The sequence below is a fragment of the Dichomitus squalens genome (assembly GCF_000275845.1).
Source record: "Dichomitus squalens LYAD-421 SS1 unplaced genomic scaffold DICSQscaffold_8, whole genome shotgun sequence".
Taxonomy (NCBI): Eukaryota; Fungi; Basidiomycota; class Agaricomycetes; order Polyporales; family Polyporaceae; genus Dichomitus; species Dichomitus squalens.
Window position 1 is genome coordinate 251922 of NW_006766890.1, and position 26608 is coordinate 278529.

At 56.3% G+C, this 26608-nt stretch overlaps 7 protein-coding genes across 7 annotated transcripts; 2 read left to right on the forward strand and 5 right to left on the reverse strand.

Moving 5' to 3' along the window:
* Positions 1-1501: 1501 nt before the first annotated feature.
* On the reverse strand, positions 1502-3028 carry DICSQDRAFT_126011 (uncharacterized protein; the record flags this gene model as incomplete). Its single annotated transcript, XM_007364130.1, has 5 exons — positions 1502-1633; positions 1684-1780; positions 1835-2196; positions 2252-2333; positions 2388-3028. The coding sequence occupies 5 exons, from the start codon at positions 3026-3028 to the stop codon at positions 1502-1504; spliced, it is 1314 nt and encodes a 437-aa protein (XP_007364192.1).
* Positions 3029-3497: 469 nt separating this feature from the next.
* DICSQDRAFT_83519 (uncharacterized protein) lies at positions 3498-5297 on the forward strand. Its single transcript, XM_007364131.1, has 7 exons — positions 3498-3658; positions 3715-3766; positions 3825-4232; positions 4282-4596; positions 4646-4748; positions 4803-4954; positions 5027-5297. Exons 3-7 carry the CDS (start codon positions 3891-3893, stop codon positions 5213-5215), a joined length of 1101 nt encoding a protein of 366 aa, XP_007364193.1. The 5' UTR covers positions 3498-3658; positions 3715-3766; positions 3825-3890; the 3' UTR covers positions 5216-5297.
* A 3584-nt stretch (positions 5298-8881) lies between these two features.
* Positions 8882-9306, forward strand: DICSQDRAFT_154099 (uncharacterized protein). Its single transcript, XM_007364132.1, has one exon. It carries the CDS (start codon positions 8975-8977, stop codon positions 9155-9157), a length of 183 nt encoding a protein of 60 aa, XP_007364194.1. The 5' UTR covers positions 8882-8974; the 3' UTR covers positions 9158-9306.
* Positions 9307-10992: 1686 nt separating this feature from the next.
* On the reverse strand, positions 10993-14987 carry DICSQDRAFT_103145 (Clavaminate synthase-like protein). The gene is made up of 12 exons (XM_007364133.1): positions 14462-14987; positions 14375-14401; positions 14174-14323; positions 13872-14108; positions 13753-13818; positions 13625-13690; positions 13250-13575; positions 13089-13197; positions 12261-13036; positions 12037-12187; positions 11608-11966; positions 10993-11512 (listed from the first exon to the last, which is right to left on the reverse strand). Exons 1-12 carry the CDS (start codon positions 14955-14957, stop codon positions 11309-11311), a joined length of 2967 nt encoding a protein of 988 aa, XP_007364195.1. The 5' UTR covers positions 14958-14987; the 3' UTR covers positions 10993-11308.
* Positions 14988-16785: 1798 nt separating this feature from the next.
* Positions 16786-21073, reverse strand: DICSQDRAFT_168522 (uncharacterized protein; the record flags this gene model as incomplete). The annotated part of the gene is made up of 7 exons (XM_007364134.1): positions 16786-17006; positions 17069-17137; positions 17195-17825; positions 17880-18004; positions 18061-18555; positions 18604-20107; positions 20165-21073. 7 exons carry the CDS (start codon positions 21071-21073, stop codon positions 16786-16788), a joined length of 3954 nt encoding a protein of 1317 aa, XP_007364196.1.
* A 554-nt stretch (positions 21074-21627) lies between these two features.
* Positions 21628-25121, reverse strand: DICSQDRAFT_160692 (uncharacterized protein). Its single transcript, XM_007364135.1, has 10 exons — positions 25081-25121; positions 24724-25027; positions 24251-24663; positions 23713-24180; positions 23519-23659; positions 23073-23465; positions 22726-23005; positions 22580-22676; positions 22375-22525; positions 21628-22319 (listed from the first exon to the last, which is right to left on the reverse strand). Exons 2-10 carry the CDS (start codon positions 24971-24973, stop codon positions 21759-21761), a joined length of 2754 nt encoding a protein of 917 aa, XP_007364197.1. The 5' UTR covers positions 24974-25027; positions 25081-25121; the 3' UTR covers positions 21628-21758.
* Positions 25122-25351: 230 nt separating this feature from the next.
* Positions 25352-26218, reverse strand: DICSQDRAFT_56725 (uncharacterized protein; the record flags this gene model as incomplete). Its single annotated transcript, XM_007364136.1, has 3 exons — positions 25352-25665; positions 25721-25942; positions 26017-26218. 3 exons carry the CDS (start codon positions 26216-26218, stop codon positions 25352-25354), a joined length of 738 nt encoding a protein of 245 aa, XP_007364198.1.
* Between the last annotated feature and the right edge of the window lie 390 nt (positions 26219-26608).

The window sequence follows — 26608 nt, forward strand, 5'->3', positions numbered from 1 at the left end:
ACAGCAGCGTTCAGAACCCTGAGAACCGTTCAGGTAGCGGGGAGGAGGGAACGGGAATTCAACGAGCTTGACATTTACAACCGAGGGATCACAACTCTCGCCGCACCTTCGACTTCTGAGTCTCGGATGTCATCCACAGACTCGGTCTTAACAGAGAGAGCGTGTAGTGCAGATTAGTGCCGAGGATTCCCGCGCGCCGCTCCGACGGTACATTGCTTCTTGGACGGAGAGGGACCGGGACTTTCTGGACGACCTCGTGTATTGGGTCCGTGCCATTGCTGATGTTCAGGGCCAGGCACGGGGGGATATATTCCCATAGACGCATGACGCATATGATCGCGCCTGCCCAGCTAGGAGAGTATACGTCGTTTCCTCTCCGAAGAAATCTGGCGGAGGAGCGTTCCAAGTGATGCAGAAGGGTCCGAATTTGACGAGCCCGAAAAGCGCTGCGCTCAGGGAGGAAATCTCGTGGGCGTCGCCTGTGTACCGATTGAGTAATATCGACGTATGCTCGGGCAAAGGCCAGGTGAGACAGAAGGAACGTGGCCTGCGGCCCCAGGCACTTTGATCGGGAGGTCATGTATGGAGTGAAGGAAGCGGTGAAGTCCACGAAGTCCATCGTTGGGGCCTCTAGATCAGGATATTTTAGATGAACACGCCGTAACGGGGGAGATAAGATGGAGTTGCGTCACCGGGGGCAGGCTTGCGCAATGTCTTCCAGAGCATATCCGTGGCATAGTCAGACTCAACGATGACGGTAAGGTCGCGGATGCGGGGCTAAGTGCTCCCTGATGCGTCGGAGTCCAGACTTGTCCACGAACTCGGAGCTGCGACGCCTGGTAGTAGACGATGACTAGGGGACACGGAGACGCACGCCCGATGCACGTTCTGAACCATTTCTCTGGGAAGCGAAACTCCTCGAAGACGAGAAACGCCCACGAAGTGCTGCGGCCCACTCGCAGCGCAACCCGGCGCCAGTGCTGGCAGAGATGCACCACGCGTAGCCACTTGTACTGATTATCTTATCCGCTCGTGCTCGGAGCATCAAATACGAAGGCAAACGTATGTTCGCCGATGAGAACGGCGATCGTCGGACTGAATCAGAACGCTGAAGCTTGCATGGAAGGGAGAGCGCGTTGCTTCGCTGTATTGTACCCAGCGAGTGATCTTTCGGAGCCAGTTTCTCTACAAGACTTTGGTCAGAACAACAATATAACGTCAGGATCCAGATCACCTCATGGGGGCAGAGCGGGCGGATGCTGCAGCGGATCGCGTTCGACTATAGTCGTGGAGGGAAGATAGTTAATGGTGGGCGATACGATTATACTTATGTAGGGAGGCATGCACCAGTTCGTGAACGACGTCGCACTCCACGTCGGGGAGGTCGGAATGGTTGAAATCGCGCATCGTATTGGCCATCAGCAAACGAAGGTGCGAGGCGAGCACGAACGTGACACAACGCCAGGCTCGCTGCAACAAGCTGAGAGTCTATCAACATGAATTACCGTCGCTTGTATTCGCAAGGCTTGAGAATGCCCCCGCGTGACAAAAGCTTCTCCCAGTCCTTCTCAACTTTTGGCTTCCGCGGTACCTTCTTGAACTCGAATAGGGCAAAATGCGTGTTGCGCTCGTCCTGACATCAGTCAGCACCGAAGACGAGTCGCATGGTTCGTGAGTCCTCACCTTTGACTTGAGCTTGAATCCAAAGGATGCAACGAAGGACGTGAAATCATTCACGCTCGCGAAGCGACTCGTCACTTCTGCAATCTTCAATTCGCCTCTGCAAGAAAAGTTAAGAACGACGTGTGTAGACATTGAAATTGCGGCAACGTACTCTAGTCTTAAGATCCTCCACGCTTCACGGATGCAAACAGGCCAGTTTGTACCCATCAGGCTAAGCGCGCAAACGACTACATCGACAACTTGAGCCTCGCCTTCTCCTTCAGCGCTTGGTTCCGACCCGGGCAGGGGTATACGCGAACATATATCTGCTTCGATGACATACGCGTCGTCTGAACGGAGATCGAAGGAAAGTACAGACATGCCCTTCGGGACGAGAGCGCGTGCGAGGGCTGCGTCGCCGCAACCGAGGTCTGCGATGACCGTCTTTGCTGGATAAGAAGACAGCGTGGAGATGTAGTGGGATACCGGATTAGTAGGCCATGACTCGACTTGATGGCGGAATCCCGTATGATACTGTACAGTAGGCAGGTGAGTGCGGATTGAATGAAACTCATGGCGACGAGCTTACGTCTGCAAAGACGGCAGGATCCTGGCTCATCAATTCATGCGCCTTCTTGCTGTCAGACTTGTAGAGCATCTCATTGATCCATCTACGCACTCGTTATGACATCGAAGGCTGCAATGTCCCTGTGAGCAAGACGTACCTGAAGCGAGCGCCATCTAAACTGTTCTTCATCTTAGCCTGAAGGGCCGTCAGCCCCTCCTGCGTCTGCTTGTCTTTGCCGATGTTTGCTTTCTTCCCTGGAGTCTGTGCACCATCCTTAGACACAGGCATAACCGGTGGACCCGTGATGTCGTCATGAGCAGAATCTGCATCGAAGCGGGCATCTGCAGACAGAGCGCGTTTCTTCTTCTGTTTTTGCTTCTTGCTTTTTGCGGGAGACGGACTGAGTTTGTCAAGGGCTGCTCCGTCGATCTTTTTGCTATCTTTCGTCTGCCGCTCCTTGCTATTGCTTGGCCTCGATCCGGCCTTCTTTTTTTCCTTGTTCGCCTTGCGCCCTCTTCCTGCATCCTGCTCCTGGACCTGCTCTGCCCCGTTTGCCTTCTTCTCCTTACCCTCGCGCTTCTTCTTTACTGGGAGTACTTCGCTGTCAGCCTCTAGTGCGCCCATTCCTGCACCGAGAGTCCTCATAAGCTTCTCAATGTTCTTCTGCGCTGAATTCATTCGCTCCACGTCGTCGACATCATCGGTGGAAGCCTTCGTTGTAGGTCGTTTGCGTTTCTTGCTGACCTGAGTAACCGGCGCGGATGGTACGCTCCATCCCGGGACTTCGAATAGAGCCATGACTCGGGCAGACGAATGTAGTGAGAGTGATGAGGTAAAGCGTAGTGCACGAGTCGAATCCTGCGCAGGCAGCGAAAGATTCTGTTAGGATCATGTGACTTGCACGACGCGACGCGTTGGCTGGCAAGCGCCTGCCTGACGCGCGGTGCTTTCCTCAGACCACCATCTACTACAGTTGCCACGATCTGCATACACGAGTTCACGATCTACTCATTCTACCTGTGGATAGCGCCGTAACTTTGTGTCAATGAAAGAAAAGGTTCAAAGGAGGTCTGCTTCGGTGCAACCGCCTACATCCCGAGGTGGAGTGGTCACACGCAAGATGTCGAAATTAGCTGAGCTAGTGATTGTGCTGCGCCTATTTATCACCGCGTTCTCTGACGATCGATAATGACCTAGAATGAAGATAACGCAGTTGAAGTGAGTACTCTAGGGACTTCAGAGTCGGTCGGTTGGGCTGACACGTTAGCAGGAATTGACTCTGTTGTCGGACGATTTAACCCTTGATGAAGTAATAGAGGAACACGAAGTGAAGACGGCTCCTCTCTTCACTAGAGACGCATTTCTCCAAGCTGGTTTGGCCGACGAGCACAGCCAGTACGGTGTGCTAGGACGTATTATATCTATCCAGTGCGTATAGCGTCTGGATGTTGCTTCTTTGTGTCCATGACCACACACTCCCGTAGCCAATCATCAGGCTCGCAAAAGCCAGCAGAATCTCGTCTCTATGTCAATACGGTGCGATGTATTTGCAGCGTACGAGTACAAGCCACTCACATCCCAATACGTATGGTAGAATGCCCCGTTCTCGGCTTTAGTTTGTGGCGTCCAAGGCTCGGGAAAGTCACATACAGTCTCGGTAATGCTGGAGAACATGCTATACTCGGGTTGCTCTAGCATCGGCTCTTGTAAAGAGGCACTTTCAGGACTCGTACTGCACTTCAGCGAAGGCGGTTCCGGTGCGCAGCCTTGCGAGGCGGCCTGGATCGGCTGCCCCAAAGGAGAAGACGTTAATTCACCACCCGTCCATGTCTATGTATCGCATTCTTCCTACGCCACTATGAAGCAAGTGTATGCTCCTCTCGCAAACGTAGAGGTCAGCCCGCTGCACTTCCTAGAGACGGAATTGGATGCCCAGGCGATTCTGTCTATGATGGCTCTGGGTTCGTCGGAATCCGCACCCTTGTATATGCATTCTATCCTGGTATGTCTCCGTTATGACATGGATGCATCTGCTGATAAATGCACATCAGTCGATCCTTCGCGAGCTTGGCGAAGGATTTACATACAGGGGGTTCCTATCTGAGATCGATAAAGCGAAGAAAGACATGAACCCGGCTCAGAAAGCCATGCTCAGTCAGAGGCTTGCGCTTTTGGACTCTTTTGTTCTGCCAGAGCAGGGACGCAAAAAGTCGTTGTTCCGGAATGGGCAGTTGACAGTTGTTGACCTCTCCGACCCCTTCATCGACCCCACAAGTGCATGTTCACTGTTCGAGATTGTGACGCGTCTTTTTGTGCGATCTAAAACGAACGCCGGGAAGTTTCTCGTTGTGGACGAAGCTCACAAGGTCAGCTAGTCGAGGCGCAAACGTAGTGCCTTCACTAATTGAGTCTCAGTATCTTTCTGCCAATCGCGGGGATACCGCCCTGACGAAGGCTCTGACGTCTCTCGTCCGTCAGCAGCGTCACCTTGCTATGCGCGTCGTCATCAGTACCCAAGGTAGAGTCTTCATAACTCCCACCATCACCTTCTATTGACGTGTATGCACCCTAGAGCCGACCGCAGTACCTCCAGTACTTATGGATCTGGTCAGCATTGCCATATTCCATCGGTTCTCATCACCAGCCTGGTGGGAAGCCGTCGCGAAGCGTGTATGCGCCGACGTCTCCGCCGCTCAGGGGTTCGAGCAAGTAGTAAAGCTCAAGGTGAGTATCATTTCTGGGGTGTTCCTTCTACAGTTTGCGTATGCCGACGACCGGCTCACGCCACTCGAACAGACAGGCCAAGCACTCGTGTTGTGCCCCAGCGGTCTCGGCCTCTTCACCACCACGAGGAGGACCCCGTCGGGAGCCGTGGTGCATGGGAAGCCACAGGTCGCTCACTTTGGGCAGCGCTATATGCTTATGAAGACACGGCGTAAGATTACAGTTGACGGCGGAGCATCCATTATGGCGCTGAATGGGTGAATCACCCTGTGAGGATCTGATGGAGACTTTGCTCCCCCCTCCTTTTGTTCTTCGTACTAGTATATCTTCTATATCCTCCGATAGACACCCCAGCTTGACGCAGTATGGAACTTTTTGAAGAGCTTGGAGACTCCTTGGACTCTCGGTCCGGCTGTTTGCAGTACTGATCCCCCTGCTTCGCAGGCGATGTGTGTTAATCAGCGCTTATCCTGGCAAGGCGCTGGGGCTGCGGTAAGTTTCGTGAAGTTCTTCCTTAGCTCTCTCCGCTTGATCATGTCCCATCTTCAGGAGGAGAAATTGCGGAGCACGACGACTCGGCGTAAAGCAATCGCTGTTGCTACCCATCCTCAGGCCTTTTTGAGTGATCGGCCTAACTCTTACACCCCCTCTACGAGCGCTTGCCATAATAGAGAGTCCCTCGTACCAGTTCGGCATGGGCACGTTTTTTGTAAGTGACGTCTGATCGTTTTACTGCGTCCTTCGTTCGATTCTCGCCTCTTTTTGACTTCATACAGGCCTATGGAACGTGCACAAAGCTGATGCTACAAGACCCTCATACGCGCCGTTGCCGCAGCACGATGCAGTCAACACGCTGCATCCAAGCTCTTAAGACAACCTCGGTCTCTCCTTGTTGTGGATCTATCCTCTCCATCTGCCTCAGTTTAATCTCAGCTGTTGGCACTGTATTCGTCACCTCCCACGATCATACACAGTCCAAATTATGGCTCCACCGTCGTCGCCCTTAGACTCTCGCTCGACTGCTTCCCAGGTAGTCGCAAATTGTCAAGTTTCAATCAGGCTTACTGCTAACGGCAATACATTAGGGTAGCGGGAATACCACACGGAGCTCGTCACCCCATTCTGCTTCCACCTCTGCCACCGTGAGTACTGCGATACACCCGTATTCCAGCACAAGAGACTAACAACCTTCAAAAGTCCCTCTTTGGATCTGAAGAGGTTAGAATTGACAACGAGAGGGACCATGCTTGGTCACTGCTGATCCTCATGCTCAGGAGATGCAACTCTTGAACCTCGAACCTTCAATCGAAGACGCCACGGACGAGCACGAGGTGATCACAGCACCACTGCTTACCAGAGGAGCATACGAAGCAGCCGGGATGGCTCTCAAGAAGTCCCAGTATGGCGTCCTCGGAAGCGTTAGCGCTATTTGGTGAGCATTGTCTCTCGTGAGACAGCTCAACATGCTGAAGTGTGGATAGTGAGAAAGGCGGCAGCTACAAACCTCACGACCCGCGCCTGTACGTGAACACCGTAAGTGTTACCAGAGCGCCTCTGCTCCACCCCTCAGCTCTCACACGCATCGTGACAGAACGCTCCATTTTCAGCGATCGTCTGTGGAGTGCAGGGCTCTGGGAAGTCGCATACCGTATCGGTCCTTCTAGAAAACATGCTGGTCTCTGGATGCGCCGCCATTGGTAACTCGCACAAGACTCTCAGCGGCCTCGTCCTTCACTTCGGAGAGGGCGGCTCCGGCTCGCTTCCTTGCGAAGCTGCATTCATTGGGCAAAGCCGGATTGAGGGCGCATGTCCACCGAAGGTCAATGTCTATGTCTCGCGGTCCTCTATCCACACCATGCGTCGAGTTTACTCCGTATTGGGCGACAATGTGTCGCTAGAGCCTCTCCAATTCTCCGAAAGTGAGCTAGATGCTCAGGCAATTCTCTCTATGATGGCGATTGGCACATCCGAATCCGCGCCTTTGTATATGCATCGAGTCTTGGTGAGTCTAGTACTAAAACTTGGAATAGTCGAATGATAGGTGCTAACAGGGCGTTCCAGTCCATCTTGCGCGACCTTGGAGAACGGTTCACCTATGCACAATTCTTGAAGCAGATAGAAATTGCGAAGAAAGAGATGAACGCCATGCAGACAAACGCGCTGGATCAACGTCTGGTTCTCCTCAAGACATACGTCGATGGTTCAGCGGCCAAGTCCAAGACGCGGTTTGGTCCTGGCCAGCTGACCATCATAGACCTGTCAGATCCATTCATTGACCCACCAATGGCGTGTGCCCTGTTTGAGATCGTTACTCGTCTTTTCGTGCGCGCCGATGTCGGTACTGGTAAGGTTCTCGTCGTTGACGAAGCACACAAGGTGAAGGCTGATTTGTCTAGAATTGACCTCCCACACGAATGAACTGACGCGCTGTCTTTGTAGTACTTGTCATCGAATAGGAGCTTCACCGGCCTCACCAAGGCTCTGACTGAGTTGACGAGGCAACAACGACACCTCGCTATGAGAGTCATCATCAGCACGCAAGGTAGCCTAGAGTTTGCATATGCGTCGGTGGACTGAAGTTGCAGGACTAATCCACGTTCACGCCGTTCTTACTAGAACCGACGGTGCTCCCTCCGGTTCTCATCGACTTATGCAGCATAGCCATTCTTCATCGCTTCTCCTCGCCAGCCTGGTGGGACGCCATTATCAAACGTGTCTCAGCTGACTTCTCCGATGAGGATGCGTTCGATCACGTCGTGAAGTTGAAGGCCAGTGTCCTGTGCTTCACCATGCTGCTCTGCGTTCTTACCAAGTGTCATGTGCGCAGACAGGAGAGGCTATAATTCTCGCACCGTCCGGTCTCGGCGTTTTTCCGTCTAGGACATGCGTCGGTGCACCGGGGCTGCAGCACTTTGGGCGTCGATACCTGCATGTAAGAACCAGACGGCGCGTCACAGCTGATGGCGGTGCGTCCAGGATGGTCGTGCAGGACCTGTGAAACGCCTCTCGACCCAGGTCTTTTCGGGTTGCTACTCTCATTCCTCTGCTTGTACAGTAGTCAACCCGCGTGGCGGCTTGGAAACGGATAGCAATATTCATATATTCTGAGACGGCACATGAGGGAATCCTCGGCGGTGGATCTCACAATTTCGGAGTTCATTCCCCCTTCAGGTACAGCTCCAGCTGGTACATGTAGGTCTCCGTCAATCTCCGTGTCTGCAAGATTTACGTCAAGTCGGCCTGTGTTGTAGATAAATCACTATGTCTCGGAGTGTGAGTCCACGAATATACAGCATGCCTGAAGCTACGGCAATATCGACCGCGTCAGCGTTACCGAGAGTGCCATGCTGCCAACGCACAACTCTACGCGACTTTCCTCTCATGTTTAGTCAAGAATGGATGTTGTCACGTATAGGCGCGTAATCCCGACGATCGTGCGTGGAGCGCCCAGAGCGCTTGCTTTGGGAGCCGGCGCATCAAACAAATTGGGGCACGCTTCCATCGCTTTGATCGAACCTTACTGTGACTGTTGAACTTGATTACTTGATTACTTACTGCGCTGCTGGTAGCTGAAGCCTCCGGCTCCATTATGTGGCGTTCATCTTCGAAGTCGCTCCGAACATCAGGAAAGGCTTAGTAAAATAGTCCGTCACGAGTCTCAGGCTCGAACGACCGTGGCTACCGCCTATATACTGAGGCAACCAGTGAGCGTTTTCCCAGCTGACTTCTGTGCCATTCTTCGCGTCAATAGAACTGACCGTCGTCAACCTCGGATAGGTGAATGCCGTTGTCACAAATAGCCTGCAGCGATCCAGGATTCTATGCACTGCTGGAGGCCCTGCCGTTTTGGTCCAACAACCACCCAAAGCACATGTGTCCTTTGTATCCATGCTGACGATACCCGCTTCGAAACCGCTTCCTGCGACACTTCGGTACACTCAATGAGCCGGAGGATTCCTTTCTAAAGAAGTGCTTGGAGGCCGAGGATCAGCCTACCCCAGTTAGGGGGCTAACGAGAGGATGCTGACACCATTCCTGGGTTTCAGGTCCCTGTCTTCAGCATCGGGTGAATCCAGCCGGCGATCCCGCAATCGCTCTAGCCCACGCCACAATACTGTTGAAGCGTTAGATTTATACGAGCTACCTCCGAAAACTGTTGCGATTGACACATTGGCGGCCCAGTATGCTGCAACCCGCGCTTGATGCTGAAATGCGACCGCGGGACAATATCCATCGCGGAGTTATGATCATGGTCTTTCGTAATGATGATAGGCCGTCGAATCGCGCCAGGCCCTTGGTTTCTCATAGGTATCTAGCCGCTGGACTGTCCAGCGGCGTGCTCGCACAGTGCCCCACGCCCCAGGATTGTTGATCGTCTCCACTTTTCGCTGACCAAACGAGACTGACAAAGGGGGGCAGTACTGAATTAACGTTCTGCGCTTATTTATGCAGGCGTGCTGCGAAGAAGTCCCTGCTTGCCTAATTCCCGGTCCAAACCCGACTTCATAGCGCCGTCGATACCGCCCATTTGAAGAACCCCGCAGGCAGCCGTTCCGCCAGAGCCTGGATGCTATTGTCACGTCGTACAGAGGTGCGTTCGACCCCTGTAGGAACGCTCTTTCATTGGGGGCAAGAGCCTTCTGACTTCCGCACCAGACACGAACACCGTCTTCCGACCAAATTGCCTCCGTCGAGTTTGCCAAGAGATCGTGCCGCGGCCTGCCGCCGAGCTACGGTTCCACGCGGAAGTCTCGCCGCAGAATCCCAACGCAGGGTTCTCAACCCTGCGCAAGCTATCGCGGGAAGGCCCATGTGACGGGCAATTAGTCCTTTCCCAGAGGGGACACCCTGACATGTAGCCGGTTCCCTCGAGTCTACGCAGAGAACGACGAACAAGAAGCACAGAACGCGGCAGGAGCCCACACGCTCGGCGGCAGGGAGATGAGACGAGAATGAACGGCCAAGGTTTGCGCCCTTCCACACTTCTAAACACAGGCGCGTCCTATCCGCGCCGCTCACAGGTTCTCGCCCAAACCTTGGCCGCGGCTTCTAGTCGAGCGCGCAGCAACGCTTCGCCCGTAAGACGTCAGCAGAATTGGGGTACGAATGAGGTACCTGCCGCATTCCAGCTCCTCCCGGCGTGGCTCCAACCCCTGGCAGATCACAAAACATCCATGCCTAAAAGGCTGGTTTCATGCACCCGAGCCGACCGCGCATCCAGCCCGTCTTACTCTTGCTAGTAGGTCACGCGGGAATTTCAGACGCGTGCGGTACGCTCTGCACCTTCTCCCTTTGTTCTAGGACCGGCACTCGGGAGAAGCCCCCCTGCCCCTGCCGTCTCGCCGCGAAAACTCAGACCGCCCGCGTGTGCCGTCGCCCGGCTTTGCGGGGCTGCTTCCCGCCGGCGGTGAGCACCTGCAAGAGGCCAGATTTACTTACGTGTAATCTGGTCGCAATCGTCATCTGGTCGCAATCGTCGCACACGGTCCGCCAACTGTCAGCGACGTCTCCAGCGCGCTGTGTCGTCGTTGGGACTGATTGTCGGCACGGTGGCATGAGCGTCGAAGCTGACTTTCAATGGTTAGCATGGACCGGAGATATGATCGATGGGGCCCAGCGAGTTGGCTCGCCAGTATCGCCTTGTATCTGCACCTGCTTCGCATTCCGAATACCATGCGTGGCATTCCAGGGGGTACGCCCGAAGGCCGCCCACTTGGCGTGCGCGAGGCATGCTACCAACCGCAAACACGTTGGCGAATGTGGGGTACGCCACAGCAGATCGCAGCGCGATCTACCCGGACTGTGTTCTATACGAAATGAACGTCTTTACCAATAGACTATGCTTCACACCAGACGATAGGCAATGCGGACAGAAGAACAGACCGCACGGATAACGCACAGCAGACCGAGAAGATCGGCAGCGGACGAGAGAACCTTGACACAGTTCATTCGATTGAGAGTCTGACACAATATAACTATCGACAAATTGCTATGAGTCACTGAGAAGCATATGTGGATTGACGTAATATCATAACGGAGGAACAGCGACTCGTGGATAGGACAGAGAAGGAGAAGAGGTGACGACGCGCAGCAGATCAGACGGACACTACAAAGCACGGTGGAAGCACGTAAACAAGGAGACGATTCGCGTGAGAGGATATAGTACATATAGAATGGGACGGCGACGAGGATAGGCTGGGGGACGACGACATGTGGCGGCGATCGAGATGAGAGTGGGGAAAGTGGGGGAATTGGGCGGCGATAGCTGTGAAGAGAAATAGGAAACACAACGTTCCGGCGACAACGAACAAAGCGTCCTTCATCGGCGACGACCAGCGGCCCTTCGAGGCGACCTTACCCCTCCAGCATCTCCTTTTCCTGGCGCGCGCACGAGAGCCAGGCGAACCACATCATCGTGCGCAGCTGGAGCACGTCCTCCTTCCACGCCATCGACTGGTTCTGCTCGCGGAACTCCCGCGTGAGGATCTCGCACCGCGCGATGTTCTCCGGGCTCACGAAGTCGCACGCGACCTTGATGCAGTCCGCGAGGTTGCACACCTGTGTACAGTAAGTTAGCCGACGCCAGCTTCCGTCACTTCCCAACCACCACGCGCAACCGCTTAGCGGTCACGGGCAGCAAGCACGGTACGAACCTGATGGGCGCACCCGGCAGGGACGAGGACCGCCTCCCCAGGCCGCTGGTAGATGCGGTGGCTGTGGACGCCGTAGTCCTTGTACAGTTCCTGCCTGAGCGTGGAGTCGAGGTAGAATTGCTGCGAGTGGATGGGGTCATGCTGATACTGGCCCTTAAACTTCTTCCGCAAGAACTTGCGCAGTTTAGGCGTGTCTTCCGCCCTGAAGATGTCCCACGCCGCACATCCGGGACGACCGTCCGGCGTGGGTGAGGCGTAGGCCATGATGTTGATCGCGTCCGCCATGTCCATATGCAGCCTAGTCGATCCCTTACTGCCCTGAGACTCGAAGGAAGCCATTGCGTTGTACATCTTTGGGCCTAGGCACATCGTGAATACGTCAGCGGGGAGAGATGAATGGGCACGCGGCGTGGGGATTGAGCGGCTTACCGAGGTCGGGCGCAATCGCGTTGCTTGGGAAGTGCGACGCGATGTTCAAGACGCCATCGCGACGGACATAGTTAGGAACCGGCGTCGCACGGCTGAAGTCGTCAAAGAGCTCCGGGAACGCTGTCTTGAAATCAGTCGACGGCGGCCAGTCCTGCAAAGAAAGTAAGGAAACCGTTGACGGAGAATCAGCGGCAAGATAGCGGTGGAAGCGCGCCGAGCCGCACCTTGAGCTTCCAGCAATCCCGCCGGCCCTCGTACTTGCCAAAGAGGGAGAAGAATTCGGCGACGGTGACCCGCTTGTTCTGCTCCGTCTGGCACTCCAGGATCAAGCAGCTCTGCGTGCCGTACTTGCTGCTGAAGTACTCCGGCGTCCACTGCAGGTGGAACTTCGAGAGGAGTCCGTTGACGACCAGGGGCAGGCCCTTTTCCCATGCACGGCGGAACTTCTCGTCTGTGAGCTCGGCGTCTGCGAACGTTATCGTTTCGTGCGAAGGGATGCTCGAGCCGCTCGACGCAGAGGATGCCGACGATGCCGAAGCGCTGACGAACGACGACGATTCCGTCACTTTCACGACGTCGCCCACCGCCGAAGACGACGAGGAGCTCGGGCTCGCGTTGCCCCAGACGTCCCTGGGAGTCTTGGGGGGCGACTTGACCATCCTGAACTGCGATTCATCGCTCGACTCCTGGTCGGCTGCCGGAGGGCGCTTGACCAGCGCCTCCATCTCTTCGATAGCTTGAGTCAGTTCCGTCTTGCAGAAGCGCGACATAGGTGAGAAATCTTTGGCCTGGTGCTCGTTTCTACGCGTGCACGAGAGGAAGAAGGGGTTAACGTGCGCGTGCTTCTCCCGGCGAGCCTGGAGCGCCGCAATTTCGGCCTCTGGCGCGCCGATTCTATCGGTGGTTAGCTCCTTGACCTGCTCGAAGCACTCCGCGCAAGCCTCGCGCCCACAGAGACGGCACATCCAACTACTGGAGAAGATGGACGTCATACAAGTGTCTGTTATAGCTATCAGGGACCTGTCACGGGTCAGGGGTTCGAGACCACCCACCGCACGTTGCACGTACTTCGCTCTCGCGCGGCCGACGAATAATTTCGGGCAAGCTGAGGTGCTGCATCTCCTGTTTCAGGATAGGCAAAAGCGCAACCGCGACCGTTCGCTACAGTGAAAGTGTTAGCCGAAGTTAGCCGCTAGTTGTGCATACAGCCAACCTTGACGCGATATATGTGATCCATCTCGAGGTTGATGTTCCACTTGTTCGGGAAGTTCATCGTCGGGGCGTCAGGTTTCTGACTCTCCACGAAGCTGATGCCTACGATATCCCTGTTCTGATTCTTGAGGAAGAACCGGATACCCTGGAACCTGCAGGTATCCCCAGCCCATCGTCGCGTACACGACACGCAACGGGGGAATTCTTCCGAGCGGTAACGGTTGGACATGCAACGGGCGAACTGAAGCTCGGGCTGCAGAGGACCAGCCGTGTCGGGGTTGCTGTTGGCATCCTCCGCTACAATCCGCATGGCGCCGTAGGATGGAGCTGCGGCGATATGAGCGATGGAATGATAACACGTAAAAATCCACTGTACCGTTGGAACCGGATGCTTTCTCTTTGCCTGCACCGTCAGATGCGTGAGCATACAGCATCACTGGAGCTAGAAGACAAGGTGCATCGGCCCGTCGCCTGAAACGGCAACGAAGCGACATTAAGACTTACCATTTTGAGCAGAGCCTTGGGCTGCCTCATTGCGTTTCTTCTGGTTGTACGCTCGGCGGGATGATACTAAACGCAATGAGCACGTAAATCGCGCCCACATCTACGACGCGTTGACTAACCAGACGACTCAGGTGCCTTGGATTTTGTCGCCTTAGCCTTTTTGGCTCTCGGTCCAACCTGCTCCTCCTCCAACGGTTCTGGAGCCCTCTTTGGATGTTGCTGGAGCATTGCTGGCGGCGGCGCAGCGATGGGAATGGCGGCAAACGCCATGTTTACCGGCGCAGGGTAATAAGCCTGCGGCGACGTGGGCCCGTGATTCTGCGGGTGTACTGCCATGGATGGAGGGCCACCGCGTGCTGCGAAGCCAAGAGAAGTCTCATTCAGCGTGGAAGAGCGCAAGCGACAGTTGATGAATATTCACGTGTTGGAGGCGCGTGTGTGTAGTAGGAGAGATACGCGTTGGTGATGTAAGACGCGTGCGGGTGCGGCTGTGGATGCGGCGGAGGGGGCATCTCTTGCTCATATTGCGGGTGCGATTGCGGAGGCGCTTGCGGTGGGGGGTATGGTGCCCCTGCGTCGGCGGTTTGACGGGACACACGGTGGGATCCAATCGAAGACTCACCTCTGGACATGTCTTCTCCTGACGCCGCTGGGACAAAGGACGAGGTTGAGGGGCTGATCCGAGACGTCGATGACAGGAAGAGCTTACCTGCCCGCTCATCTGAGTAGACCTGCGACATCATCGGTGCCCCATAAGACGCGCTAGGCGTTTCGTGAGAAGAAGGCCACGATTGGGTCGCCTCCATGCTGTAATGAGGCGTGTCCTCGACCGGCCTGGCGTGTCTCGGATAAGTGTCTGCATACATGGGATGCGATGGGGCAGATGACGAAGAAGAGTAGCGACAGGGTGCGACATCAGACTCAGATCGGCCAGCAGGGCCAAGTTCATCTTTGGAGGACTCCCAGTTGGCGGCGCGCAGGCTGAATTGCGGCCCAGGGTTTAACTGGGGAGGGGGGTGTTGGGAGTACTGGGAAGGCGGCGGAAGATGATGGTGTTGGGAGTACTGTAGTGCCGCAGAGAGACTAGGGAGCTGCTGGCGGCCGTAGGGCTGGCCGAGGGAGGAGGACGTCGCGGATACGGGGTTGAGGAGCTCGTTGATGGAGGTGCGCTTGTTGTGGACGTGGGGGTCGTGCATCGAGTTCATGGCGATGTCGAGGCACGTAGAGCGTCGCCTGGCCGGGTGGGGAGGAAGAGGGAGGAGGGAGGGATTGGAGGGGAGGACAGAGGAGGAGGGAGGGACGCGAGTGGCCTTCAGGCTCTGGCTTCTGGCTGATGAGCCGGCCCCGCCAGATTGCCATCCCCGAAAAGGCAAGCACGTCACAACACGCGAGGGCCCCTTTCCCTCTCCCTCAGATCAGATACGATCTCCGACTCCGCCCAGTGGCCCGGCGCTCCCCCGGCGAGCTCCCATCCCTCCGCGAACCTCCAATTCCCCCTCGCGCGCTTGTCCGCCCCATCCGCGAACGTTCCCTCGCCCTCCCCGGCCGCCCCACCGACTCCCCTCGGCGGCAGTCCCGGCGGGCCCGCCCTCATGCGCGGCCTCTTACAGCACGCATCGCCGGCTGGCGCTCGCTCTCGATCCGCCGGCCCACTCGTCCGAGTTCACGTTACCTACAGACCCTAGACGCGGGAGCAATCTGCGCAATCCCATCCAGAAGCGCAGGCCTACCCCCGAGCGTCATCCACGCGCGCGGCCTCTCGTAAGAGGGCGCCCTCATCCCGCGAAGTACGGACATACCCACGCCTTGTCCGGATTTTCTCACCTCGCTCTCCACGTCGCGCTCGCCGCGAGCACCCTTCTCGCGCTAGTGCACTCTGATGTCCTTGGCCGGGGGCTCGCGCAGAGGGGGAGCGGATACATATGAGCTGCCGGCCGCGATAGGCAGTCCGTTTCTTCTCGGGGGCGCACGAGACCCCACGCAGCACAGCCGTCGACGGCCGTGATAGCCACGCGACGGATGCGGCGCGCCCTCGGCAGGGCATGCTTCGGTTCCCGCGAGGGTTGAACCTCCCGCACTGTCATTCTCATTGACTCAGGCTTTTCCCCATCCCTCCTCTCCTGATCTTCGCTTGTCAGGCAGCCTTACCATCCCCGCCCGCGTGTAGAACTCATCCTCCCCTTCTCGATTTCCCTCAGGGCGAACCTTGTCCTCTACTGTACTCTTTAGCTTACCACCTCGCTCCCCGCGGACCTCCGCTCTTACGTCTATCGCCTCCCCTTCCTCGCTATACCGGCCCATCCTTGACACCGCGGCAGATCGCGAGCCACAGTCGTGTTTCGTGTCTCGTTATGTACGTGTTTCTACATCGTCCTCTGCCTACAGTGGATGCGTCGAGTGCAAAAAGGGATAATGATATACCATCGTGTATGGATATATGTGTCTAGTATGCGTGAATATGCTATGTAAGTGATTTCGTATGATACAGCACAATAGTGAACAGCAGCAAGCAAATGATGGACGGATAGACAGGGGGGGTTGAGATGATGGTGAGCAGGGGTGCGAAGTGGACGGGGGAAGAGACAAGATGCATGGAAGAGAAGCGCGAGGACGCCACCATTCGGATCACTATAGGGCCAGAAATCGAGTATGAAACAGGAGCATGTGGAGCAGGTCATGTATGCCATCAGAGAAGCAGATGCGAGGTATACGGGAGAATGCAAATCGGACGAGGAGAGGACATGATACTAGGGGGAGCACAGTACGTCACGACACGAGAGCCCAGACATAATCAGCTATAACCCAAGATAGAAACAGAAATCACACCATAACACGGCCACCTGAGACCCAAAGAAAGAACTGGCGCCAGAACACGAGATGTACCACAGCCCACGAACCGTCCTATCCATGGGGCACAAGGGGGATGAAGCGACATCAGAAGAATTTACGAAGATACCCGGCGACCTTTGGCAGGAAAGGTATCACAAGTGGGAGTGCAAACCATGCAAACACCCCAAAGGTCGCCCCGCACCGTCATTGCGGGTCCGCCGGCGGCGGTCGATCGTGGTCGTTATCGGGGGCAGCGTTATCGGAAAGGGCGGGAGCGTCCTTCTCACTAGGCCGATCGTCAGGGGCAGTCGGAGGAGGGGGATCGGATGCCGCTGGGCTTTCGGGCATGTTCCCAGCAGCCCCATCAGCCGACGATTCCGCGGCAGGAGGCTCTGGCGCCAAGGGAGTCGCATCTCCTTGTGAAGCTGGATATGCGGAAATTGGAGTTAGCAAAGCCTACTAGGTTAACCAAGGGTCGGCAACGTACGAGGACTCTGGACAAGGTCTGACGACGATACATGGGGAATTGCGTCACGTCGTCGAATGGAGATAGGAGCTAAGGAAAGACCGCAACTCAGCGTTGACTCGAGGATGGACTGCACGGTTGACATACCTGCGGTATCGGCCGATCCAGCCCTAGAGGGCGGCTCCGGTGACGTTTCTGACGACCTATGACCATCGGAAAGGGCACCAGCGGCTGGAGCTCTGTCTGCCTTGGAAAGCGTAGTAGCGGCTGCCTTCGCGGCGTCCAGATATAGTGGCTTCTGCAACGTCGACGGGGACCGACTTCGCGGCGCGACTGGGGTGGCCCGTCCCTCCGGAACGTGAAGCTTGCTCGCCACATCCCGGGCCTGGGCCACCTGTCCAGTCGTTATGCTCCTCACCACTTCAGGCCGGATGTCAGCCCACATCTGCAGCGCCTTAATAGAACCCCATTCGATAATCTTGTTATTCAGCCAGTGAAGCGAGACGGGCTTCGTGAGGAAGTCATTGCACCCAGCTGCAAGAGCGGCGACACGGTCACTTTGCAGCGACGACGCGGTGAGCGCGACGATAATCACCGATGAACGATACGATGGTGTGATCGTAGACCTGGAGTCTGAGGCAGTCGAGGCTTCTGAAGGCGTCTGCTGACCTTCCGACTGAGGGGTAGACGGGAAACCTCCCACGCCGTTCACTTTTTCCAATCTCCGAATCTCCTTGGTGGCCTGTATACCGTCCATGACGGGCATCTGTATATCCATCTTGGTAGCTTACAGTGAGCACATGGATGCGCCAAATCAGAGCAGTACACATACCAAGATGAGATGGAAGCCACCCGAATGCCACTTCTGGACGGCTTCCTCTCCGTTCTTGGCGACATCGTACTTGATCTTTTTCTTCTTCATAAACGTCGACAGAATCGTTTGATTGATGGGGTTATCTAGCAAACAGCGTCTGAGGTTGAATGACAAGGCCGAAAATTGCGTAGAGACGCACCATCCACAATGAGGACACTTATGGGCGGCACGATGTTTGGCTCCCCATTACGAGCACCTTTCTTTGGGATCACAGTAGGCGCGGAAGCTGAAGTCTCCGCAGTAGGTCGCTTAGCGGGTCGTCGGGTCGTCGTAGGACCAACCGGCGTTCGAGGTGCCTGTGGTGACAAGGGAGGACTATGACGGGGATCCTGGCTTGATCTTCTCGGTATTTTCGGCGCGGCAGGCAACGCAGGCTCGGGAGGGATGGGACCACTCTCCGGCTCAGTCGACACGATTTCCGTTGTCGACGGCTGCCGTGATTTGCCTTTTGACGACGTCGTGGGGGTGCCTGCATCATGAGGCACCTCCAAAGAAAGAGGCTTATCCTGAGTGTAGGACGACCGTGAGCCGCGCCGCTGGCTATCTACTTGGGAGGAGGAAGGGCCCTTCCTGCCGTCGTCGCCGTCCGAGATACGACGGAAGGACTGCCCACGGGACCGTGACACAGGCTCTCCTGAGGCAGCGTGAGCAATTAGTCGGTCACAACAAGGAGTGCTCTTACCCTTCGCCTTGGGATGAAAGAAGATGCCGGCCGGTGAGCCGTCTGGACTTTGGATAACCAGCCCTGACGAGGGAGACGATCCGAGCTTCGTGGCCGATGCCGCGTCAGAGAAGTACTCCATGTTGTCCGAGATGCCCAAAGGAGACGAAGGAGGATAACTAGCGGTGTCGGCTCCCTCTTTCGGTGACTTCGCCGATCGATCGGAAGTAGTGCGCCAACTTGCAGTAGATCGTCCACCCGGGGACCGCTGTGCGCTGTTCGCAGACCAGAGTGGTGACAGAGGATGGAAGCCAGGACTGACGGGAGAAGTGGCGATGGGTGCGAAGAACGGGTCAACGATAGGCTTCGTGACCGCCGTATGCAACGCGGTCAAGATACGGCGTGGTCCAGCGGGTTTAGGAACGACGATAACTTCTGGCAGGCGAGTCCACATATTACCAGGGGACATCATGGACTGAATAGCGTCCTTAACCAACTTGAAGTTCGCCAGCGACGTGTAGTGCACGATGACAACGGGCGGCGTCGCCTGCGGGAGCTGGGCGGAGGCCGCAGTGAAACCCATTACTCGCGCCACCTGAGGCGACGAGCGCGGCCTATGATTGTTTGCAAGTGATGGGCGTTTGCGAGCGTGAAGGTTGAGAGGATAAGCCTGTTCCGCGCGGATTTTTTGCAGCCTAGCCCGCAGAGCGTTGACGTCGTCATCGATGAGGATGATCGGTTCACCAGCTGCTTGTGATCCAGGAGGCGAGGGCACTGCAGCGGGAGGCTGGTCAGGAGTACCAGCGGGAACAGCCCCCTCGCGCGGTGCGGAAAGATCCTCCTCGGCGGGTTTCTCACTAACCTCTGGAACGGGATCGGCCTCAGGTTCCGTTGATACATGACTGACGTCCAGACCCCAGGAAGTGAGGTAGCTCGTTAGGTGCTGTGCGAAGGAGCCCTTCGAATGAGCGAAAAGGGTGACCTTGCGACCTCTGAGGTTTTCCGCAAATTGCGTTAATTGATTCAGAGTCGGCTCAGAAGCTATCCGCATTTCAACAGGGTAGCCGAGGTAGGTAGCATCTTCAGGTGATAAGTGAACAGTGGGGTCAACGACCGAAGGAGAGCCACGGTCAAGGGTAATGCTTAGAGTGCAGCAACGCCCCGCGAATGTCCCCTTCGACGGCATGTCAGACTGTAGGACTGCATCCATGTGGTGAAGTAAGCGACGAAGGATCAGAGTCTGAAAGGAGGGGTGGCCTCGGGTAGGGAGGGGAGAGGATGGCATGGATTCCCCAGCGATGTCGCCAGCTTCAGGAGTAGAAGCTGTTTGCGGTCCTTGGCTCGAGAACCTGTGCGTGATACGGAAGGAACAACGAAGCGGTTCGTCCGAACCCAATTGTGGTGATCCAGACCTCTGCATCTCGCCAGGTGACGGAGACCGACCAGTAGCCATCGCCGACTCAATGAAGAGCCCGATGTCTATGCTGTCCCCTCGCTTCGCGACGCTGATGACCTGTCGAAGGATCTAGACCGGAGGTTCAGGCGCCTTGCGGATCAGTGTTGAACAGAGAAGAGGACTCACATGGGATAGAGTGTAGGATAATCCACTCTCGTCACCCTTCACTGCAACGTGTCGCATGGCTAGATCATCATGGAACAAAACCAGATCCACCCCTGCCTGCGCGGCTATACCGCTGAGAACATCCCCCACGCTCTGTAGCATCTCTCCGACGTCGAAGTCGACGTGGTTGTTCGTCCCTGTGTCGGACCTAGATCGGCCAGGTACGGGAGCCGGAGAGAGCGAGGAGCCTTCCGCGCAGAATGTTGACATGTTGGCCGACATATAGTTGAGGTTCTTCATGGACGTGAACATGGCGGAGACCGAAGGTGTGGGGATAGATAGGGAACACGCCGAGAACTGCTCCTTGGCTGGATCCAAAACCTGTGGAGGTGATAGCTGCAGAAGCGTTTGAATGACCAGTTGCACAGAGTCTGCCAGCTCCAAAGACAGCTCCTGCAAATGAACAGGCTCCTCAGAGGGGTCAGCCCCGGGAGGCGAGTCTGGGGAAGAGGAAACCCGCCGGGGGTTCTGAAATGGCCCGAGTTGGGAGGGGAGAGGCATGGAGAATGCCCTCGATATTCGGGGCACGGTGGTCGGTTGCCCTGCCTGCTCCATGGGGTCCCGGTCTGCGTGAAGGTGATTCGTCGGCGTGACATACTCGGATTCAACGTACTCCTCGGTGCGCCGTGAACGCCTCGTCGGTGCGCTGGGTTCCTCCTCGGAGATGTCAGTCTCGCCTTCCGACGAGCTAAGCGAGACGCCAACCGGACGCTCCGCGGGGACAGGAAGGGGAGGCGTGAGTTCGACGGGCCACGCGATGCCAAACCTGCTGGAAGAAGGCAGCTCTACGACGACGGCCTCCTCCTCGTCTCCCGATGACCCTGCGACAATTGCCGGAAGACGGACTGAAGGTAACCTCGGGCCAGACATAGTGGATGGCCACGAGAAAGGCGGACCCGACCAGCAAGCACCGAGAAAGACGAGAGAGGCGGCCGTCAAAGAGCAGGGTCAGATGGTGGCGGGAACGGAAGAGGAGAGGGCGGAGGAGAGAGGAGGAGGAGGAGGTTGGCGACAAGGCCACAAAATATCGGGGCGAGACTTGGCGACCGAAGTGACCAGGGTCGTGACCGTGCTCGTTCACAGTCCGCGTCACGAACACCCCAAAACACTCGTCCCGGTGGCGCGCATCCGACCAATACTCTCCGCTGACGCTCCCCTTCCTGGAACACGACGCCCAGTGCGCGGGCACTGGCAGTCCCCGATGTCTGATACATTGAGGGACACTCGGCCGCACACCCGCGCGGTCTGTATACAATACTCCCTCGCGAGAAGCCTACTCGGAGCCTACACCCCTGCAGATCCTCTCCGTGCCCCTCTACCCACACCCTGAACTTGCACAGAAGGACACGCGTTCGGAGATCACACCGGACCCAACGGAAAGCGGAGTCTAGCCTGAAGGCATGCGAAGAATTCAAAACCACGAGCGGGGTGGCGTGTCCATTGCAACGTGTATGGAAATGAACACGAGGTTCTTGGCGTGCAGCCTGCACGGAAATTCGACAGAAACAGAACGACAGAAGCCAGACCAGACATCCATACGACATTATTACAAGAACTAGTACGACAACTCCACATCGCCCTCAGCAACACGGTCTACGTCAACATAGCTAACCTTCTTGCCTGCCTGCGCCCTGGGATCCTCCTTCGCATCTGGCGGAGGCGGGGGAGACGGGCCGTTGGCGCCACCGCGCCCCCGACGCGCACCGGGACCTGGTTCCAAGCTTACTGCAGGCTTTGCTGGCAGCCCTGCGGACGCGGGCACCGGTATCGACTCAAGCGGCAGATCGAGATTCGGGGCAATCCCACTAATGCGGTCACTAAGCCGCCTCGGCACAGCTCCATCATCTCGACGGGGTGGAGGAGGATACGGGCCGCCGTATGGATATGCGTATGGGTCCCAGTAGGCGGGACCAGGGTATGGCGGGTAGCCGCCAGCTACGTAAGGATTGTAAGGAGGTGGGCGAGCGTCGTAAGCTGCTGGTGGGGGATAAGCCGCAGTTGCTTGGAGGCCGTACGCCTGAGGGGGCGGAGGTTGGCTGGAGCCCATTGTCTGAGGAGGGTGCGTGAAAGGCTGGATCCGATGTGGGTCCAATGCGAAGTTGTTGAAGTACGGTATCTGCAGAAAGGAGTTAATGAACAGCTCATGCTGCCAAATGCAGAAGGGTGTATACCTCTTCAAGATTCTTCACGAGGTCTGCGTGCTTGTTCGCAATATGTTTCTCGACGAAAGACGTAGCCTTGAACAACTTCTGACAAGTCTTACAGCGGAACTTGCCTTCGTCTTCCTGCTTAATGTAAGGCTCGCAGGCTCGCGATAGCTCTCTGCATCACAGTCAGTAAGGATGACACGGCACGGTCGCAACAGAATGGATGTACTCTTCATAGCTCTTGCCACCATAATCTCGAGGATCGACTCCGTTGCGGTCAATGAGCAGCGCGATCTTGGAATCGAGCCATTCAAGCCAGCGCTCGTCTGACTCACGTCAGAGTGATATCATGACTTGCTTGAACAAGAGACGCACCATTACGCTTCCAGTCTCGATTCTCTGATTTCTCCTTCGCGTTCGACGCATCCTTCTCCCTCGCAGCGTCCGCGCCCTCATCAACCTTAAGGTCTTTCTCAGCCTTCGAAGCCTCAGCAGCCTGAACTTCTTGCAGCAACATCTTCGACATGGGCTTTCTCAAGTGCTTAACACACTTCCGCTGCAATTCTTCTACATGGTCTGTGATAACTGCGCAGTAGTAGCACGTGTTGAAAGCAGCTCGCAGATAGGCGAGATACAGATCCAAAGCTATCACCGTCTGTGAACGTGCAGAAACGAGATTAGTCGACAAGCCCAGGAAGAGAGCCAAAGCAAAGGGATCATACCCTCTTCGCTTCCAAAGCCTTCTCGTCGCTGGTGTCCACCGCACCCTGTTCTTGAAGGTCTGCCATGACCTTCTCGATGCGCCTCTCGACAGCCTCGCTCCCCATCTCCCGAGGCTCTGGGTCGTCCTCCGCGTCCGTCATGGTGGAGTCCTCATGAGGACCCTCGGCACGCTCGCCGTTGGCGCCCGCTGGGGCGTCTCCGTTCTGGGGCCTCCCCTCGATCTTCGCCCTACGGAGGTTCAGGTATTCCTCCTCCAGGATGGAGGCAAGCCTCTTGGCATTCTCGAGATCTTTGACAAGGCGGTCCGGCTTGCTCGCGACCTCAGGCGTGAAGCGTGTCCGGGTCACAAAAGGCTTCGTAATGTGCGCAACGTGCAACTTGAAACCCTCGATCTGCCGAAAGCTAAATGAGCATTCAACATGCAAGGTAACGAAAGAATGATCACCTTCTTCTCCGACAGCTCCGTCATGAGGTTCGGCATGTCAACATCCTCGGTGAACTTGATCCAACCAGCTCGGTAGTAGTTTCGCTTCTGAAGAGGATCGCCGAGGGCGAGGTAGACGAAACCAGGAAGCTTGCTAATGGACTAATCCACACGTCAGCAGGAAGGAGGTATGAGCGTACAAGGGAGGCGCTTACTTCCTCCAACTTCGCACGGCCAATATCTGGGGGAATAGTGCGAATCATAACCTGATTGCCTTCCGGAGGCACAGCGACCTCTTCTCCGCGGTTCGCACCGGCCTTGTTCTTATTCCCGCCGAGGCGATTCGCGTCGTCGCCACCATTGTCTTCCTCAGGCTCTACATTGAACTGCATCTCATCATCACCGGAAGGCTTGGTGTCGTCGTTGTTCACATCCCCACCAGCACCGTTCGTCGCTGAGGAGTCGCCGTTGGCATTCTCCTTCGTAGACGAAGTGCTCTCTGGTACAGGCTCGCTCAGGTCGGGATCAAACTTCCCGGACTCGAGATCCAAGATGAAAGTGTCCATCCTCCCTTTCCAGCCAATCTTCCTAACACGCGTGCGCATCGCCTGAAACTCGGGAGCGGGATCGTATTTCTCGGAAAACCACGGCGATTTCCTGTGGTGATCGAACATGCGCTGAAGCTGGGTGATCGTTTATAAAGGCGTGAGTACCGAGGCGTAGACAACCACCAGACATACGGGAAGGGCGAACCTGTTGGGCCGCAAACTCTTTTTTATACTTCTCCCAGCGCGACCGGATTCCATTGCGAGGTTTGCTGCCGTCGCCGGCCTCTTGTTCTGCAGCCTTGTCGGCGCTGTCCTCTTCCATGGCCTGCTGAGGATAGTAGTAACGGAACCACTCCGCGTACTGCTTCAACGTCGCAGGATAGTCGAACGTGTGCGGGTCCGGAGGACCCCTTCGCCCAGCCGGGTACGGAGGTGGTGGATACGGACCACGTTCATATCCGTAACCTCCCCGTGAATGAGCATCTTGGTTCCACATAAGAGCACTACTTTTGCCCCCAGAAGTGACGGAAAACATACCATAGTCATCGTTGTAGCGGGGTCTAGGTTCATACCGCGACCGCTCCCAGGGCGATAATGAACGCCGGCGCTTCCGACCGGCTAGAACAAGGCCACGACACCTCAACGGTTGGTCGATATATCAACTCGAGAGACACTCACCTTCGTCAGGGGGCGGTGGGCTGCGACTCCTTCCACGCCTGGAGTAATCATACGCCTGTCTCTCTCGCTCATAAGTGGCCCATGCCCTGTCCCTGTCATACGCCTCCCAATCTGCGCGGTAGGGATCTTGGGGGTACTGCTCCGGGTACGGGGGGCGCGGAGGGTACGCGTCCCCACGGTAAGGAGACCGAGAACGCGAGCGACCACGAGGGGGAGGAGGATGAGGATAAGCAGAGGTCCAAGACGACATGGTTACAGAATGAGAACTGAAGAGGGAGAGAAAAGAGAAACAGTTAAGCAAAGACTGGTCATGAATGCGTGTAAGAGAGAGGAGTCCAGCATGGTGGAAGCACAGACCTCTTCGGATCGCGACACAACTACGAGCACCGGGTTCACGCTGCTCGCTGAGGCCTAGCTCAGTGTGTTCGCGCTGTCCAACAGACGGGCGTCATCCCGCCTTCGTCTATGGGACCGGTTCAAGCTCCGACCGAAAGACTTCGCCATTTGTCATACTTACCGGCCGACGAGAATAGTACTATGTACATGTTGTACTCTAATGGTGCTCGCATGTACAGCAGTACGCAAGGTCCATGTCATTGACACGTATATTTCTCTACGTGAAAGTCAACTAGAATATGCTACCCAACACAGAGTCCAGTTGCGCCTCCGCATCTGGTTTTGGTTCAGTCTGCTTGGGTTTTCTGCGCTTCTCTCGAGGCGCTGTCTTGGGAGACACGTCCCCATGTTCCTTCTTCGACACCTTCTGTGGCCTAGTCTCCTCGCCGTCAGCGCCCCTTGAGCCGTCATTGCCCACTGCCTTCAGCTTCGCACGCTTGTCTAGAACGCGAGCTAGCTCGACGTTCTTCAGGTACTCCCTCTGCTCCTTCCTCGACTGAGAAAGCTCGACTCGGAGCTGCGCAGCATGCACAGCAGCTTCATGCGCTGTGGAAACGGGTGAGAAGGATTGTTACTGTGGTGGGAGCCCAGCTGCACTTACCGATCTGCTCCGTCAACATATTCCACTTGAACTTGGGCAGATACTTCATGGTCCATACGTCATCCCTCCATCTCGAACCCTTCTTCCCTCCGATGGGCTGGGCGTTCAGCATCACCGCGACGGACCTGGCCACACGTTTGTCCTTGAATTCAACCCAGCCCTCGGTGTAGTGTACCTTCTTGGTCGCAGTGTATTTTCGGCGAAGGTATGCACGTTTGGCGTCTGAATGCATCAATCATATCGATTCATAACGTCAACCCCCGACGCGAGTAACGGTAAGCCAAACGCGAACGAACCTTCCTGCTGCAGATACACTCTTCCAACCTCCCCGTACGCGCTCATGAGATGTCGCACCTTCGTTGGTCGCATCCCGGGCGGTATGCGCGAGATGTACACCACGCCGGTTTTCTCCTGCGCAGCCTTGAACGCAGCGAGTGCTTCAGGCGTAAGAGGTTTCACGGTCTTCTCCGAGGGGCCAGCGAAACCATCGCGGAGCATCCCCTTCCCTAGGCCCCTCTCCTCAGCTTCGTCGTCCTCTTCGTCGTCCGACCCTGAACCAGCGTTTCCGTCAGTATCCGTGGGCGGGTCTTGGTCCTCATCCTCATCGTGTGAGCGCGATCCAGAAGGCTCGCCATGAGATTCTTCAACGGAATCGGGATCTGCAAAAGCAGCAAAGCGAGGGTCTGTGATGGGCATCTCTCATGAACAGCTGCGGTCTCAAGGAGAACCTGTTCTCAGCAACAAGGCCAAACAAATCCCGGTGGCTGTGCTTGATGGAATACTTTTCCCCTGCAGCAGCGCTTCTCGACCCTGTTTCCCTGACAAGACCAGATTCGTCTCGCCTCGCCTCTGACTTATATAAGATCGACCATTGGAGACGGTTGTTGA